Here is a 15,618-nt window from a genome sequence, read left to right on the forward strand (position 1 = left end):
GGAGGACATTAGGAGAAGGAAGGGAAAAATGAAGGGAGGGAAATCAGAGGGGGAGACGAACCATGAGAGACTATGGACTCTGAGAAAAAAACAGGGTTTTAGGGGGGAGGGGGGTGGGGGGGTGGGTTAACCCGGTGATGGGTATTAAGGAGGGCACATATTGCGTGGAGCACTGGGTGTTATATGAAAACAATGAATCGTGGATCACTACATCAAAAACTAATGATGTATTGTGTGATGACTAACATAACATAATAAAATTAAAAAAAAAAGAAAATTGATATAGATTGTGGCACCATCTACTCATGTGAAATAAAGAGCTGTAAAAAAAAATTAAGGCTATGAAAATACCACCAAAATAAATTAAGTAAAGGGCAGACTCTGGAAAACAGTATGGAGGTTCCTCAAAAAGTTGAAAATAGAGCTACCATATGATCCAGCAATTGCACTACTGGGTATTTACCCCAAAGATACAAATGTAGGGATCCAAAGGGGTACGTGCACCCCAATGTTTATAGCAGCAATGTCCACAATAGCCAAACTGTGGAAAGAGCCAAGATGTCCATCAACAGATGAATGGATAAAGAAGATGTGGTATATATATACAATGGAATATCATGCAGCCATCAAAAGGAATGAAATCTTGCCATTTGCAACAACGTGGATGAAACTGGAGGGTGTTATACTGAGTGAAATAAGTCAATCAGAGAAAGACATATATCATATGACCTCACTGATATGAGGAATTCTTAATCTCAGGAAACAAACCAAGGGTTGCTGGAGTGGTGGGGGGTGGGAGGGATGGGGTGGCTGGGTGATAGACATTGGGGAGGGTATGTGCACTGTGAATTGTGCAAGACTGTTGAATCACAGATCTGTACCTCTGAAACAAATAATACAATATATGTTAAAAAAGAAGATAGCAGTAGGGAAAGAATGAAGGGGGGGAATCGAAGGGGGAGACAAACCATGAGAGACGATGGACTCTGAAAAACAAACTGAGGGTTCTAGAGAGGAGAGGGGTGGGAGGATGGGTTAGCCTGGTGATGGGTATTAAAGAGGGCACGTTCTGCATGGAGCACTGGGTGTTATACGCAAACAATGAATCATGGAACACTACATCAAAAACTAATGTAATGTATGGTGATTAACATAACATAATAATAATTTAAAAAGTAAAGGGCAGGAGATAAGATGAGTACTGGGTGTTCTATGCACTGATGAATCACTAAATTCTACCTCTGAAATTAATTTAAAAAACACTAGAAAATAAATTAAGTAAGAAATGCAAGATGTAGAACAGTATTATAGTATGCTACTTTTATGTACAAAAAGAGGGGAAAATGTGTGTGTGTGTGTGTAAAGAGACTCTGGAAGGTTATATAAAAAATCATTAATAGGGACAATCCATTGAGGGGGCTTGTTCAGAACTGGAGGGATGGAGACCTAGACTGTACACATTTTAAAAGAAATTTTTTTAAAGACAACAGAAAGCCAATGGAAGAGAAGGTAAAAAGAAAAGGATTCCAGGAAATAAGGGAACAGAAATTAGGGTCATGATGTGAGCAACCCAACAAAGGCTCACCAACATTGTTGGTGGCAAGAGTAGAACAGAGATTCCCTGATCCCCACACAAAGTGCACTTGGTAGGGTTAATGAAGACTGAGCCCTTCATGTGGCTGACAGGAGGGCATTTTTTTTATTATTATGTTATGTTAATCACCATACATTACATCATTAGTTTTTGATGTAGTGTTCCATGATTCATTGTTTGTGCATAACACCCAGTGCTCCATGAAGAACATGCCCTCTTTAATACCCATCACCAGGCTAACCCATCCTCCCACTCCCCTCCCCTCTAGAACCCTCAGTTTGTTTTTCAGAGCCCATCGTCTCTCATGGTTCGTCTCCCTCTCTGAATTCCCCCCCTTCATTCTTCCCCCAGGAGGGCATTTTTAACAAGGATGTGGTTTGAAGTCAAGCACAGCATCTGACCTATGGCAGGTGACAAGAATTGTTTGATAAATTCATTCATTTGCCCTTATTGACTTTTCTGACTTTCTAGGAGCTTTCCTTGGCAAACCAGACTGCATAAATTCTCTTCCTTGTTGAATTCCCATCATGACAGAATGAATGAAATGACATTGATTCAGGCATCTGAGTGCCCTGTGGAGGGTTTGGACCGCCAGACCTCCCTGCCTAGGAACTGCTATGAGGCTCAGTCTGGGCTAGGAGAGGATTTGGCTGGGGGCGGGGTGGGGGGAGTGTTCAGTGAGAGTGAATCCCTGGTGACTTTTCCATCTCCTCACCCCTCCGTCATCTGAGAGTGCACATACCCCAGGGAATAAGCCACATGTGGCAAGAATAGAAACAAAACAATTAGCATTTTCTTTCTTAACAAGGAGCCATGGGGATAGAGTCCCCAAAAGCCCCCAAACTGTAAATATCCTACTGCGTCCCTGGCCCCCTGCTCACCTGCCCCAGGCGGGGCCAACACATCATTGCCCCCACCCAGACATCAGACTTGTCCCAGCCACCACAACTTGAGTGGTCTCCCTCTGCCCTTCCTGAGGGCTTAGCACTGACCTCAGGACCTTCTGGAAGTCAGTGGAGAAGGAGGTTTGCCAAGACCATCCTCTTGGTGATACCATCCTCATAAGTGAGTGAGGGATGGGGAAGGAGAGTGAGCTGGACGGGACTGGGAAAGAGGAAATCCTTCCGTTTCTGGATACCCAGACAGAGAAGTGTCTGAGACCAATTCTACACCCTCTGAGTGGATAGAGGGCATAGAGGGCACACCCTCTGTAGCAGGTCATGAGAAGAAAGAACAGTTAGAGTCTGCAGTTGAGGGACACCCACACAAATGAGAGATTGATAAACAGTTCTCTCCACTGTGGGTGGTGGTTCTCCAGATGTGGTCCCCTGACTAGCAGCATCAGCATCCCTGGGAACTTCCTAGAAGTGCTGATTCTCAAGCCCACCCCAGACACTCCAGGGCATGGCTCCAGCCCTCTGGGAGACATTGATACAGCTCACGGTTGAGAACCACTACTCTAGTGCACCCAAGGACTTCATATCAATACCAAGGACAGCTGCACATGTGTTGCCAAGAAGGGACTCTCAATAATGTATGCAGCCCAGAGGAACCTAAGCATCACCTTCAAAGCCTCAAACAGAACTCTGAAAAATCACAATAAGTAGTAAAATATTTGGCTAGCGATCTCTTGAGGTTACCAAAGAGGAGATTATGCTGCTTCCCTTCCTGAAAGCCCCCTTTCAACACCTCTTCCACCTCCAGGGGTCCTGCTCCTCATGGCAGATATTTGCATCCCTCCCCTTGTTCTCACAACACCTCAGAGTCACATATAACCTCTCCTATACACACCTATCTACCTACTGTGTTCTCCCATATACATCCTGATCCCCCTTCAGCTAACCTTAAATCTTTCTGGAGACCAGCGTTCCTTGGAAGGCAGAGTGATAATAATTTTAGATGCTTGTGATTGAATGGTTTTCCTAGCAAGTATTGACAGTAGAGTTTAGCTTTGAAATGCCTCTTCTCATGACGCGCACTCAGAGAAGCAATGGCATGTGAGAGAGTAAAAATAAATCTGTCCAGATGGGACATGGTGCAGGTGCAAGCTGAGGGCCCCCTAGCATCGCTCTCAGCCTGGCTCCTCATTGTCAGGTGTGGTCAACACCATCTCCCTCTCCTGGATGTTGAGAGACCTGCACATAAAGAACCTGTGACTCCTAAGATGGCTCAACACTCTGCGTACCTGGGTGGTGCAGTCAGGTAAGCGCCTGGCTCTTGGTTTTGGCTTAGGTCATGATCTCATGGGTCTTGAGATCAAGACCCACGTCAGGCTCTGTGCTCAACACAGAATCTGCTTGAGTTTCTCTCTCCCTCTCCCTCTGCTCCACCCTCCAGCTCGCTCTCTCTCTGAAATAAATAAATAAATCTTAAAAAAAAAAAAGAAGAAGAAGAAGAAGAAAAAGAAGGCTCAACACTACAGATATGGTCACTAAACGCCTCTGTTGTGTTCTTGTCCTCAATTGCCTTTAAGACATGGGGACCTAACCAGGTAAGCAATGAGTTAAAGAAGATCCTCTCTTTGCTGAAAAGAGTCAATATTGAGGTTTTACAAAAACGTGGTGAGTCATGCCATGCTGGGCTTTTTCTATATCATCCATGTATTGTAAGAGAAATATGTGGCACCTAACACACTCTCTATAAATGTTCACGAGTGAAAGGAAGAATCACTGTGCACACCAGGGGATGGAGACCTGGAAAGGCAAATGCAACCAGGCTTTGGCAGTCTCGTGTGGATGGGATAAACATATGCTTTCTTTGGGCTTTTGACATGAAGCTGCTCCTAAGTCCCAAATTGCTGAAGCCAAAGCAGAGAGGAGTTCAAAAGTTACCTCTGACTCTGCGGATTAAAATGGCCAAGGATGAACTCCCAATTCCCTTCTAAGTACATGGGGAAGTAAAACCAGGGTCATCCCCATTAGCAGTGTTAAATGGGTGAACGAGAATATTATCACAACATGCCTACATGTGGGCATTTCTTTAAATGTTGGTCTCATATTGGTCACTATTTTCATATCCATTCATAGCAGAGTGTTCTTTTATAAACTCACTTTTTTTGTCATCATATTTCTTACAGGAATAAGCACATGGCACAGTTTGCTTTCCATCAAACAGGCATTTGGGCACATTTTTGTCATTTTTATGAAACCAGCTTACCTTTGAACCATCCAGGCTGTGTCTGGGAGTTTTATTTTGAATAAACTTCTTAAACAGCTGTTTGACATACTATAACAATGTATATTTTCCTGAGGGTAAAAAACTCTTTCAATTTCTAGTGACAGCCTCTCTAGAACATAAGAGAATATAAAAAATTTTGTCCTGCAAACCTACTACTAATGGCAAAATATACTTCCAAAATACCATTAGCTTTAAATCTCCAGATACTCTTTTTTTACCATGAAAGTTTTCTTTAAAATCTCCATTTAACCAGCTTTCTGGGTTCATCCACGGTCTCTACGTCCTCCTGAGCATGTATTGGGTGCGTCTCACAAAGGATGAGAGAGGGTCTAGTGTAGTGATGACGTGGTAGAAGATCATAAAGTGCCCCAAATAAATTTGGCCGTCATTGGAAGCAGAGGAAAAGTGTGAACTGTCTTTGTATCCTTGGTCATTAACCTGAAATGGATGCGAAAATTGTTTCATGTGAAGGAAGGATGAAACGGAGGGAGGGGAGAAAAGAGAGAAAGATGAAGGGAAAGGAAGACAAGGAAGAAAAGAGCCTGATCAGATTCCCTTTCCCTGTGCTGGGTTTCAGTTTAGGCTTGATTCAGCTTAATTTTGTTTTCTGCGAAGCGTTGCTCCACTGAAAACACAAAGGTGTTTATGGGCAATGTCTAAGTTCTCTCTAAACAACTGAGTTAGGTTTTTGAGATGCAAACTATCTCTGGCACGGATGGGTTTGTTGGGGAGAAACAGAAACCCACAGATTTTCACAGAACTCTGCAATCTTAGCGGGGTGGGGGGGCAGGACTGGAACTCCATCTCTGACTCCCAGCTTTGTGTTGCTTTCCTCTCCCCTTTTTTCCTTTGCAGTAGACACAGGCTGTCCATGGAACCAAAAAAAACAGAGTCTCAGAATTCCTCCTTCTGGGACTCACAGAAAAGCCAGAGCTTCATTCTCTCCTCTTTGGGCTGTTCCTCTCTGTGTACCTGGTCACCATCTTTGGGAACCTGCTCATCGTCCTGGCCATCATCACAGACTCCCGCCTCCACACACCCATAAACTTCTTCCTCTCCAAACTGTCCCTCGTCGATACCTTCTTCTCTTCCACCACCGTCCCCAAGATGTTGGTGAACCTTTGGACCCAGAACCAGGTCATCTCCTTTGTGGGCTGCCTTGCTCAGATATACACCTTCCACCTGTTAGGAACCATGGACAGCTCCCTCCTGCCTGTGATGGCCATTGATCGGTTTGTGGCCATTGTCTACCTTCTATGCTACTCAGTCATCATAAGCCCTTGTGTCTGTGGGTTGCTGGGGGGGGGTGGGCATGGCTGATCACCAATCTCCGGTCACTCGTGCACACCTGCCTCATGGCTTAACTGACCTTCTGTGCTGGCTCCGAAATCCCCCACTTCTTCTGTGATCTCACGCCCCTGTTGAAACTCTCCTGCTCTGACATGCACCCCAGCGAACTGGTGATTTTTGCTTTTGGCATCATCATGGGCATCAGCCCCCTCTTGTGCATCCTCCTCTCTTACACTTGCATTTTCTGGGCAGTCTTCAAGATCCCTTCTGCTCAGGGCAAATGGAAAACCTTCTCCACTTGTGGCTCACACCTCACTGTGGTATCACTGTTCTATGGCACCATCTTTGCTGTGTACTTGCAGCCCACATCTCCTGCCTCCTCCCAGAAGGACAAGACAGCTGCCCTGATGTGTGGGGTGGCCATCCCCATGCTGAACCCCTTTATATACAGCATAAGGAACAAGGACATGAAGGCAGCCCTGAAGAAGCTCATCAGCAAAGCAGTCTCCTCTCAGTCCTAGAATAGAACAGTTGTTGGGTACTTAGCATGTTCCAGAACCACTGTTGGGTGGTGGGAACACAGAGATATGTCCCATCCCTGCCCTCAAGGCGTTCAGAATTGAGTGGGGGATAGAGATATGTAAATAAATCATTATGGCACACCGTGGTAAGTGAGTCATAAAGATGAATGAAAAACTGTGGGAAACCAAAGGGAGAGGTGTGCATTTTCCCCATGATTTATCTTCCCCATGAAGATCAGAAGGCTTCAAAGAAGTCTTAAATTGGTCCTCTCTGGGGTATTGGGCTTATGGGATCGCTACGTGGGTAATATAGTTGAACAAAAGATTGGCTACACCATTTTTTTTTTTTTGCTACACCATTTTAATATTGGTAAAGACAACACATAGTAGCCAGTTACAACACCATGCTTCCTAAGTGACCTGAAGAAGGACAATGAAAGCATCTGTTGAGATTAGCTCACTTATTATTCGCTTCAGCAGCCACCAGCCTTGGTTTCACAGGGACCTTGTGACCACCTCTTGTGCCCATGACTTTGGGGATCTTTGTCATCATCAGGCCTCCCGTGTGCACCTCCCCCACCCCACCCCCCATGTATTGGATCATAAGAGACAATGACATTTGGCTCCCAGGTATTGTGATTCAACAGGTTGGCACTGAACCCTGGAATCTGCCTTTTTAAAAAGCTCTCCAGGTGGCCCTGAAGCAGGGAGTACGCAGACCTCTGTCTGAGGACACAGGCCCTTGGACTAGCTGCAGAGTCCATGTGTTTCTTGTGATGTCCATCACCTGACTTCAAACCCAATCTGATTCTACAGGCGCGATCAGAAACAAGCAGATAGGATGGACTGGAATGCATGGAAAGTTAGTGTTGGGAGGTGAATTGTGTCTCCAAAGAAAATGTGTCAAAGTCTAAACCCCTAGGACCTCAGAATGTGATCTTACCTGAAAATAGGGTCTTTACAGAGATAATCAAGTTAAAATGAGGTCATTAGGATGTGTCCTGATCCAGTATGACTGCCAATCTTACCTAAAGGGAGAATTTGGACACAGACACAGACACGGGGAGAAGGTCATGTGGAGATGCAGGCAGAGATGAAGGTGATGGTTCTACAAGCCAAGGAGCACCAGAGATTGCCAGCAAACCACCAGAAGCCAGGACAGAAGCGTGGAACAGATCCTCCCTCACAGTCCCCAGAAGGAACCAACCCAGATGATACCTGATCTCAGACTTCTGGCCCCCAGAACAGTGAGACAATAAGTTTCTCCTCTGGTTTGTGGTGCTTTGTTATGGCAGTCCTAGCAAATGAGTACGGTGAGTTTAGGAAGGGCTGGCATCATGCAAAGACCACATCTCCTCAAGTTCATGACTCACTACATGTCTGGTTAAGAGTCTGGGTTACAGCTGGAGGAAAAGATGAAGGATTTAAGTTGTATGGATTCATTTTCTGGGTCTCAGTGTGTTGACAATAATGGCCTTTATTGCATGCTGGGCACGTGCTAAGCCCTTTGTATGCATTATCTCATTATATTTTAAACAACAACCCTAAAAGGTAGGTGATATAAGTTCCTATTTTACAGATAAGGAAGCTGAGGCTTGCAAAATGAAGCTGCCAAAGTTCAAACAGAGGACCCATCCCAAAGTCCCAGATCTTAACATCACATGATATTGTCTAGAAGTTGGAGCCTAGAGCAAGGATGTGCAAATTATCCCAACCCACAGCCTGTTTTTGTATGGCCTGCAAGCTAAGAATGGTTTTTATATTTTTAAATAGTTGGGGGAAAAAATAAAAGAAGACTATTCTATGACAGATTAAAATTATATAAAATTCTAATTTTAGTGCTCACAAAGTTTTATGGGAACACACCCATTAATTTATGTATCATCTACGACTGCTTTCAAATTACAGAGCAGAGTTGAATAATCTTGACAGAGACTCTATGGTGCACAAAGCCTAAAATATTTACTGTCTGGCCAGCCACAGAAGGAGTTTGCTGACCCCTTTTCTATAGAAGAAGAAGCAACTGATACTCAAGTAGATCCGTGAACCAGAACATAGGCATCATGGGGATTTTGCTAGAAATGAAGACTCAGACACCATCCCAAACCACTGAATCATAACTTTAACAGCAACCCACAGGGCTTATATGAGCCTTAAAGTTTGGGGATCACAGGGATAAGTGGGGGAGGGAAAGGAGGGCTGTAGAGATGTGGGACCCAAATAGGCCTTCAGTTCAGAGATAGCCGGACCTGGGGCATTTTTCCATAGACATTTTCCGTTTTTCCCTACCATAGACATGGTCCTGGAGAGGAAGGTCCCAAAACCACCCCAAAAGCTTTGAAAGAATTACAGCTACAGCTTGAGGACATGGCCACCAGGTGGCGATAGTGTTGTTTCACAAAATGGATTTAAAGCTTCTCTATTTCAGAAACATTTATGCCGGCTGTAAACTGGCCCAGTTCCCCTACCTCAGGTGTAATCGTCCCCGGGGAGGGAAAGCATATGCAAAGTTCCCGTGGTGGGACAGAGCCTGGGTTGTACAGAGAAATCACGGGGAGGTGTGTCCCCAGCCTACAGCAAGGGGAGTGGGATGTGTGGGAGGTTATGGGGGACAGCAGGGGTCACCACGGGGATTGGTCCACAGGGCAGAGGGGACCATGACATGAAGCAGGGATGTAGGGCAGGGCCCAGAATTAATCCACCCATGAGTCATCCCATGGATTGGGGGTCAGAAAACCTTCTATAAATGGCCAGATAGTAATTATCAGCTTTACAGATCATATAGCCTGTCATAATGACTCATCTCTGTTGTTCCAGCATGAAAGCCACCATAAACAATACATCAAAGAGTAGAAATTGAAACTTGAATTTCATATCATTTTACATGTCATGAAATATAGTCTTTTTTTTTACTCTTGCAAAAAAAAAGATGTGTTGACATCATCAAAATGATTCAGAAAGATTCTCAACGTATATCTACCTTCCGTGTGCTTCTCTCCCGCCAGATTGTAGTGGTAAAATAGAGTATGTATAAAATATATTGTAGAAGTGGATCTGACTGTTTGGGTTTTAGTGACTGGCGTATGTTCACTCCTTTTCTCCCCTCACCCCAGAAACCCTCCCACATACTTGCCTTAGGTTCTAATTTGACTACCTGGCAACATGGGTTCCCAAATAACTCAACTACCAAAATATTTCAATTGTCACCCATAAAAAGGAAATCAGGAGGAAGTTTTCACCTTCTGTATCAACTGGCTGGGCTCCGGGATCTCAGGAAAAAACCTAATTAATTTGCAAGACAGAAAATCCTGTCTCAAATCTGCCATCCAGTGTGAGCTTTCTAACATTACATATAACTGGGCACATTAATCCTACGGTTACCACTAAGGCTCCCTTCATAGACACTAGGTTTAAAGTTTTAATTATCAAACAAAATTATCAAAAGTAGCTCATGAAATGTTTTCTTTTGATTTGTTTCCAACCATTTTAAATTTTTAAAAATAGTTCATAGTTCAAGAGCCAGATTTGGCCCACAGGCTCTAGTTTGCAAATCCTGGTACACATGGATGGGAGTGACAAGAAGCAGAGAGACCAACAGGGACCAAAGAGTGAGAGGTGAAATAGGCTGAATCCCAGGACCAGAAAATGAAGGGGTAGATGGTGCCACAGGAACTTTGCATAGCTAATGCCTCCTCAGCTTTGAGATTTCAAGGCAAACCCCACTTCCTCAGAGAAGCCTCTCACCCCCTCCCTATCCCAGCTATATCAGTTGCCCAAAGACATTCACTAGTCCTCATTCTCCTCATCACATTAGTGACTTTATATTCATTTGTATGATTCTCTGATGAATGTCTATTTCACCCACTTAACTGTGAGCTGAGAGCTGAGAGACCGTGTTTTCATGCTTATCTTGCCCAAATCCATACAGCAGCCACTGAAAATATATTTGTTGACTGAGTGAATGAATGAGTGAACAAATGAATGGATGAACAAATGAACAAATGGGAAGGCAGTACAATGGCAAGACTCTAGGAGGTAGGCTGGGTTGGAACAGAGACATCCAACAGTCAAGATTAAGTTGCTGTGATATGCAATGTAAACTCTCCTTCCACTCCCCTAGCCTCAGTAAAACCTGTCACACACCCAGGAACCTTGGTGAAACCAAGGAGAGAGGCCAGTGCACCTCATCCTGGAAACCAGGAAGAGCGAGCTCACTGTGAAGCTATTTAATTCAGCAGTAACAGGAGACCATGAGAAAATAATCATCTGGTAATTCTCCAAAATTTCAGCAAGGGTGTCAGAAGGGGCTTGAGCCCATTTATTGGGGTCTGAAGGAACAGAGTGACCCTGGCCAGTATTAGAGCACAATAACACTTCTTTCTCTATACATGGGATTTTGTTGGGTGATTCAAAGCAATTTGGGAGACTCAAACACTGAGACTCAGAGAAGGAAAGTGACTGTTCCAAGGCCATATGCTAGATCAGGGCCGAGGGAGTATTCCAATCCAGTGTAGTGTGACCTGAAAACCTGACCCCTCCCTCCACCATGCTGGATGGCCTCCCAGGTGAGTGACTTACAGCCCCATGTGGGGCTCTGGATGGCAATAGGTGGATCAGCTGGTGGAAAAGAAAGCCACTTTCAGCAAGGGATGAGAAAGGGTGCAGCAAGGCTTCAGCCTGAGGTCCTGGAGGAGAAGCTCCTACTCCCAAAAGTACATTTGCTAGGGATTTGGGGAGTCACTCCTATCTCTGTGAACCTGTGTAGTGGGAAGTCCCCAAGACCACCCTCAGGTTCAATGATTCACTAGAAGGCATCAACAGAACTCAGCAAAATTGTTATATACAGTTTATTACAGGGAAAGGATAGAGATTAAAATCAGCAAAGGTAAAAGGCACATGGGGCAGGGTCCAGAAGGGACCAGCCACCAGGGGACCAGGTGTCCCCTCCCTGTGGATTCATGTGGACAGCACTTAATTCTCCCAGCGATGATGTTCGACCACACACATTGTATACTGCCAACCAGGGAAGCTCCTGAGTCTTCTTGTCCCGAGAGTTCATCAGTACTAGTTTCCTATTTCTGCCATAATAAAACACCACAGATGCGGTGGCTTAAACAAGAGAAATTTATTTTCTCAGTTCTGGAGGCCACAAGTCCGAGATCAAAGCATCGGCAGACTTGATTCTTTCTGGGGCCTGACTCTCCGTGGCTGGTAGATGGCCATCTTCTGTGCCTTCATATGATCTCCTGTGCCCTCATATGATCTTCCCTCTGTGCGCACATCCTGTGTCCAAATGTCCTCTTCTCATGAGGATAGTCATATTGGATTAGGGCCCACTCTAAAGACTTCACTTGATTTAATCACAGTTTAAAGTCCCTATCTCCAAATACAGTCACATCCTGAGGAACTGGGGAGGATGGGGGCTTCAACATATCAATTTGGTATAGACACAATTCAGCCCATAACAGCCACAGAGACATGGCTGATGGCCCATGTGGCTGACCTTGGTTTCTCAGTCTCTGGCCCCTCCAGGTTAAACTGACACAGTGTGGCCCAAGGCCCCCACTATAAATCACATTGTTAGCATGGCTTCCAGATATACAAAGAGATTCTTATCAAGTAGGATACTCCTAGGGCTTAGGGGCTACCTCCCAGGAGCCAGTCAAGGGCCAGATGTTTTTGTGGAAGTGCAGTTGAGCCCAGAGACCTGGGAGAGAGGAGGGAGGAGCTAAGGAATGACATGGGGTCTCCGCCTGGCCCTTCCCACCCCTGGCCACTTGCCCCAGCTGACGAGTTGGTCACCCCTCTCCAGGCTGCCTCCCCTTTCTCTGGGACAACCAGAGGTCCTGCAATCTGGACACGACGACAGCTCTTGGCATGGCTGCTGGTGGCCAGTTGCTGAAGTCCTGGGGTGTGTACAGGGGCCTGTCCAGCAGGAGAGCCCAGCAGACCTGCAGCTGATGGAAGGAGGGCACTGCAAAGGGGGCTGGAGGCTCTGTTGCACCTCAGCTTCAGCTCCACAGCTGGCCTGCTGGGCTTCGCCAAGGGCCACTGGGAAGCCCTGGCCAAGATATCCTGCCCCACTAACTGCCTGCCAGGTGACGCCATATCCCACCTCAGGAAGCTGCCTCCTGGTGACATGGTGACTGGCCACCCTCTCTCCCTCTAGCTGCTTGATGCTGCCCTGGTGGACATCTCTGGGCGACCACCTCTTCCTTGGCTCCTGTAAGGATGGACTCTCAGTCAGGCAAGGGCCTCTTCACCCTGGAAGGTGACTGACACAGGCACAGGGACAACTGGGAATGACAAAAGTGGGTAGGGAGAGCTGGGAGCCTGCTCCCCATGATCTTCTCCAACTTCCATTCCCAGGAACTAAGGATCCCAGGGAGATGGCAGACAGGAGGCTCAGCCCACAGACACATGCCCCGCTTCCATTATCCCCACCCCTACACCTTGGTAACAGGGGGAGTTATCCTTCCTTCTGGATGGACAAAGAAACTGAGGCCTAGAAAGAATGTCTGCATTTGGGGTCCTCTAGGAGCTGACCCTGAGATAAGGATTCAAGTGCAGGGAGTTTGTTTGGGAAGTGATCCAGGAAATGCTGGAAGGGGGTGGAGAAATGAGAAAGAGAAGGGAAGGAAGTCAGTAAAGAGTATACTGATAATCAAGTTTCCAGTGGCAGCTGGAGCTTGGTCCCATGGGGATCTGGGGGGGTCGATGTGGAAGATACACCTTCAGTCATCCCACATGAGGGGTGAGGGAGCTGGGGTTCATATCCACCAACCCCCACTGTCTGCCACAGAGGTGCAGAGCTCTGCTCAAACCTCACCAGCCCCCTCCACCTGCATTTCTTCTTTCAACATTTTGCTGGGGGCTAGATTTATCCATCGGGCACCATAAGTACAGCGCATCGTGTCTGCAGCCAGTGAGAACATTTGGGGGAAAGAGAATACACACACACAGGCTCCTAAATCCAAACAGCAGCTACCAAAATCCAGACTTCACAAAATGTGAAACTCAGTATTCATAACCATTTTATTAACACTTACCAAGAATTTCTGGTTGCTGAGAAAGAATCATAGCCAACAGTGAATTAAATGAGCTAAATAAATTAGCCAAATAAATGCAACAGGAAAAGAAGAGAAACACTGTTAAAAGAATATTCTGTTACCAAGAATGAATAAATAAATAAATAAATAATAGATAGATAGATAGATAGATAGATAGATAGATAGATAGATGATATAGATACGCTATGTGAGTGGTTTTTAATCATTTGGTGTGACATGGGTGGGGCCAAGGGCTGCTTTCATTCCCATATCAGCCTCCAGCTTCTCTGAGGTGCTGGGATACCCTGATGGACCCCCCTTTTGTCCCCCTTGCCTGGGACTTGTGAACAGGTGTTGTCTTGACCCTGACCTCTTCCCCACTGTCAGCAGCTACCTCAAAGACTCCTGGGGCGTATCCCACCACTCTCCAGCCTGACTCCTCCCAAACACACATCTAAGAAAAATGAACAGAACCTGAGAGACCCATGGGACACTGACAAGCATACTAACATATGCATAGTGGGAGTCCCAAAAGGAGAGAAGAGAAAGGGATAGAAAAAATAGTTGAAGAAATAATGGCCAAAAAAAACCTCCCAGAGTGGATGAAAGATATGAATCTGCACATCCAAGAAGCTCAACAAACTCCAAGTAGGATAAACACAGAGATCCGCTTTGAGATACATGATAAGCAAACACAATCTCCTCTATGCAAGCCTCTTGGCCACCCCTTCTATCCAGGCCTCTGGCACCTGGCACCTGATCTCTTATGTGAACACTCAGCAGTGAACTAGACAGATGTGCATCAGGTGGAGTCCCAGTTTTGACAAGGACACAGATACACTAGAACAAACACTGAAGCTATTAAGTTCAAGCCATGAGAGTGTTCAAAGAAATGAAACACAATGAGGTAATAATGAGTGGACAGTGGTGGATACTCAAGGAGGGCCTCCCAAGGGGGTGCTTTTGAAACTAAAGGATGAGAAAGAGGCAAATTCAGGAAAACCAGAGCTTCCCAGACAGAGGGGACTACATGTGCAAAGGGCCTGGGACAGATACAGTTGATGTAAAAGAGGACCAGAGAGGAGGTCATGGTAAGCAATGGGGACAACAAAGGAAATGAGGCTAGAAGTCTTACTGGGAATCTTTATTCTAGGTGGGGTGAGCAGTCATGGAAAGACTGTACAGCAGGGCTGTGCCATAATCCGGCTTCAGTTTTTAAGTCCACTCTGGAGAATGGAATGTAGGAGTGAAGCAGGTTAAATTTTCCAAGACGGCCACAATATCTCCCATTCCACATCCTCTTCACAAGGTCACCTTGACATAAGGCCCACTGAGAGGGGTGGGGTCTATGTCCCTTCCTCTTGAATCTACAGATTCGAGTGCCAGAAGTGACACATGACACCCAAGGCTGGGTTAGGAAAGGTAATGCAGCTTCGGTCTTGTTGACTTTCGTCCTGGGTGGCCATCGTATGAAACCTGACCACCCTGACTACTGACCTGCTGGTAGGAAGCCCAGGCCCGAGGGAGAGGCCCATGTAGCTGCCCTAGTCCGCAGCCTGTGAAGAGGTCCCAGCCCTCAGCTGTGATCAGTTGCAAGCCCTGGAAGTGAACATGCCTGCAGATGATTCCAGTCCCCTATTTGTGGAGTCACCCCTAAACCTCAAAGCCTTTCCAACCAAGGAGCAGAAACAATCAAAATCAGCTCTGCCCTGCCCAAATTCCTTATCTACAGCATCTGTGGGGATCATAAAATGGCTTTTACACCACTAGTTTGGAGATGGTCTGTTAAACATCTGGAGTAACTGGAATTTAGGGGATGGGAAAATTGGGAGAGACCCAAGTGGCATCCAAGAGACTAAAGAAGAGAAGGTGTTGTGGAATGAATGGAGTGAGGCCAGGGCTTGCACCAGGCTGGAGCGGTAGATGGGGGAAAGGGGAGGAAATAAGCGCAGGATGCGTTTTGAAGGTAAACCCGAGAGAACTTGCT

At 45.9% G+C, this 15,618-nt stretch overlaps 1 protein-coding gene across 1 annotated transcript; it reads left to right on the plus strand.

Moving 5' to 3' along the window:
- The first annotated feature begins 5,063 nt into the window (after positions 1-5,063).
- On the plus strand, positions 5,064-6,582 carry LOC116636916 (olfactory receptor 1I1). Its single transcript, XM_032412113.1, is given in 3 exon segments — positions 5,064-5,072; positions 5,630-6,079; positions 6,082-6,582. Coding segments are annotated over 3 exon segments (960 nt in total).
- The last annotated feature ends 9,036 nt before the right edge of the window (positions 6,583-15,618 follow it).

The sequence above is a fragment of the Phoca vitulina genome, unplaced genomic scaffold (assembly GCF_004348235.1).
Source record: "Phoca vitulina isolate PV1807 unplaced genomic scaffold, GSC_HSeal_1.0 scaffold13, whole genome shotgun sequence".
Lineage (NCBI taxonomy): Eukaryota > Metazoa > Chordata > Mammalia > Carnivora > Phocidae > Phoca > Phoca vitulina.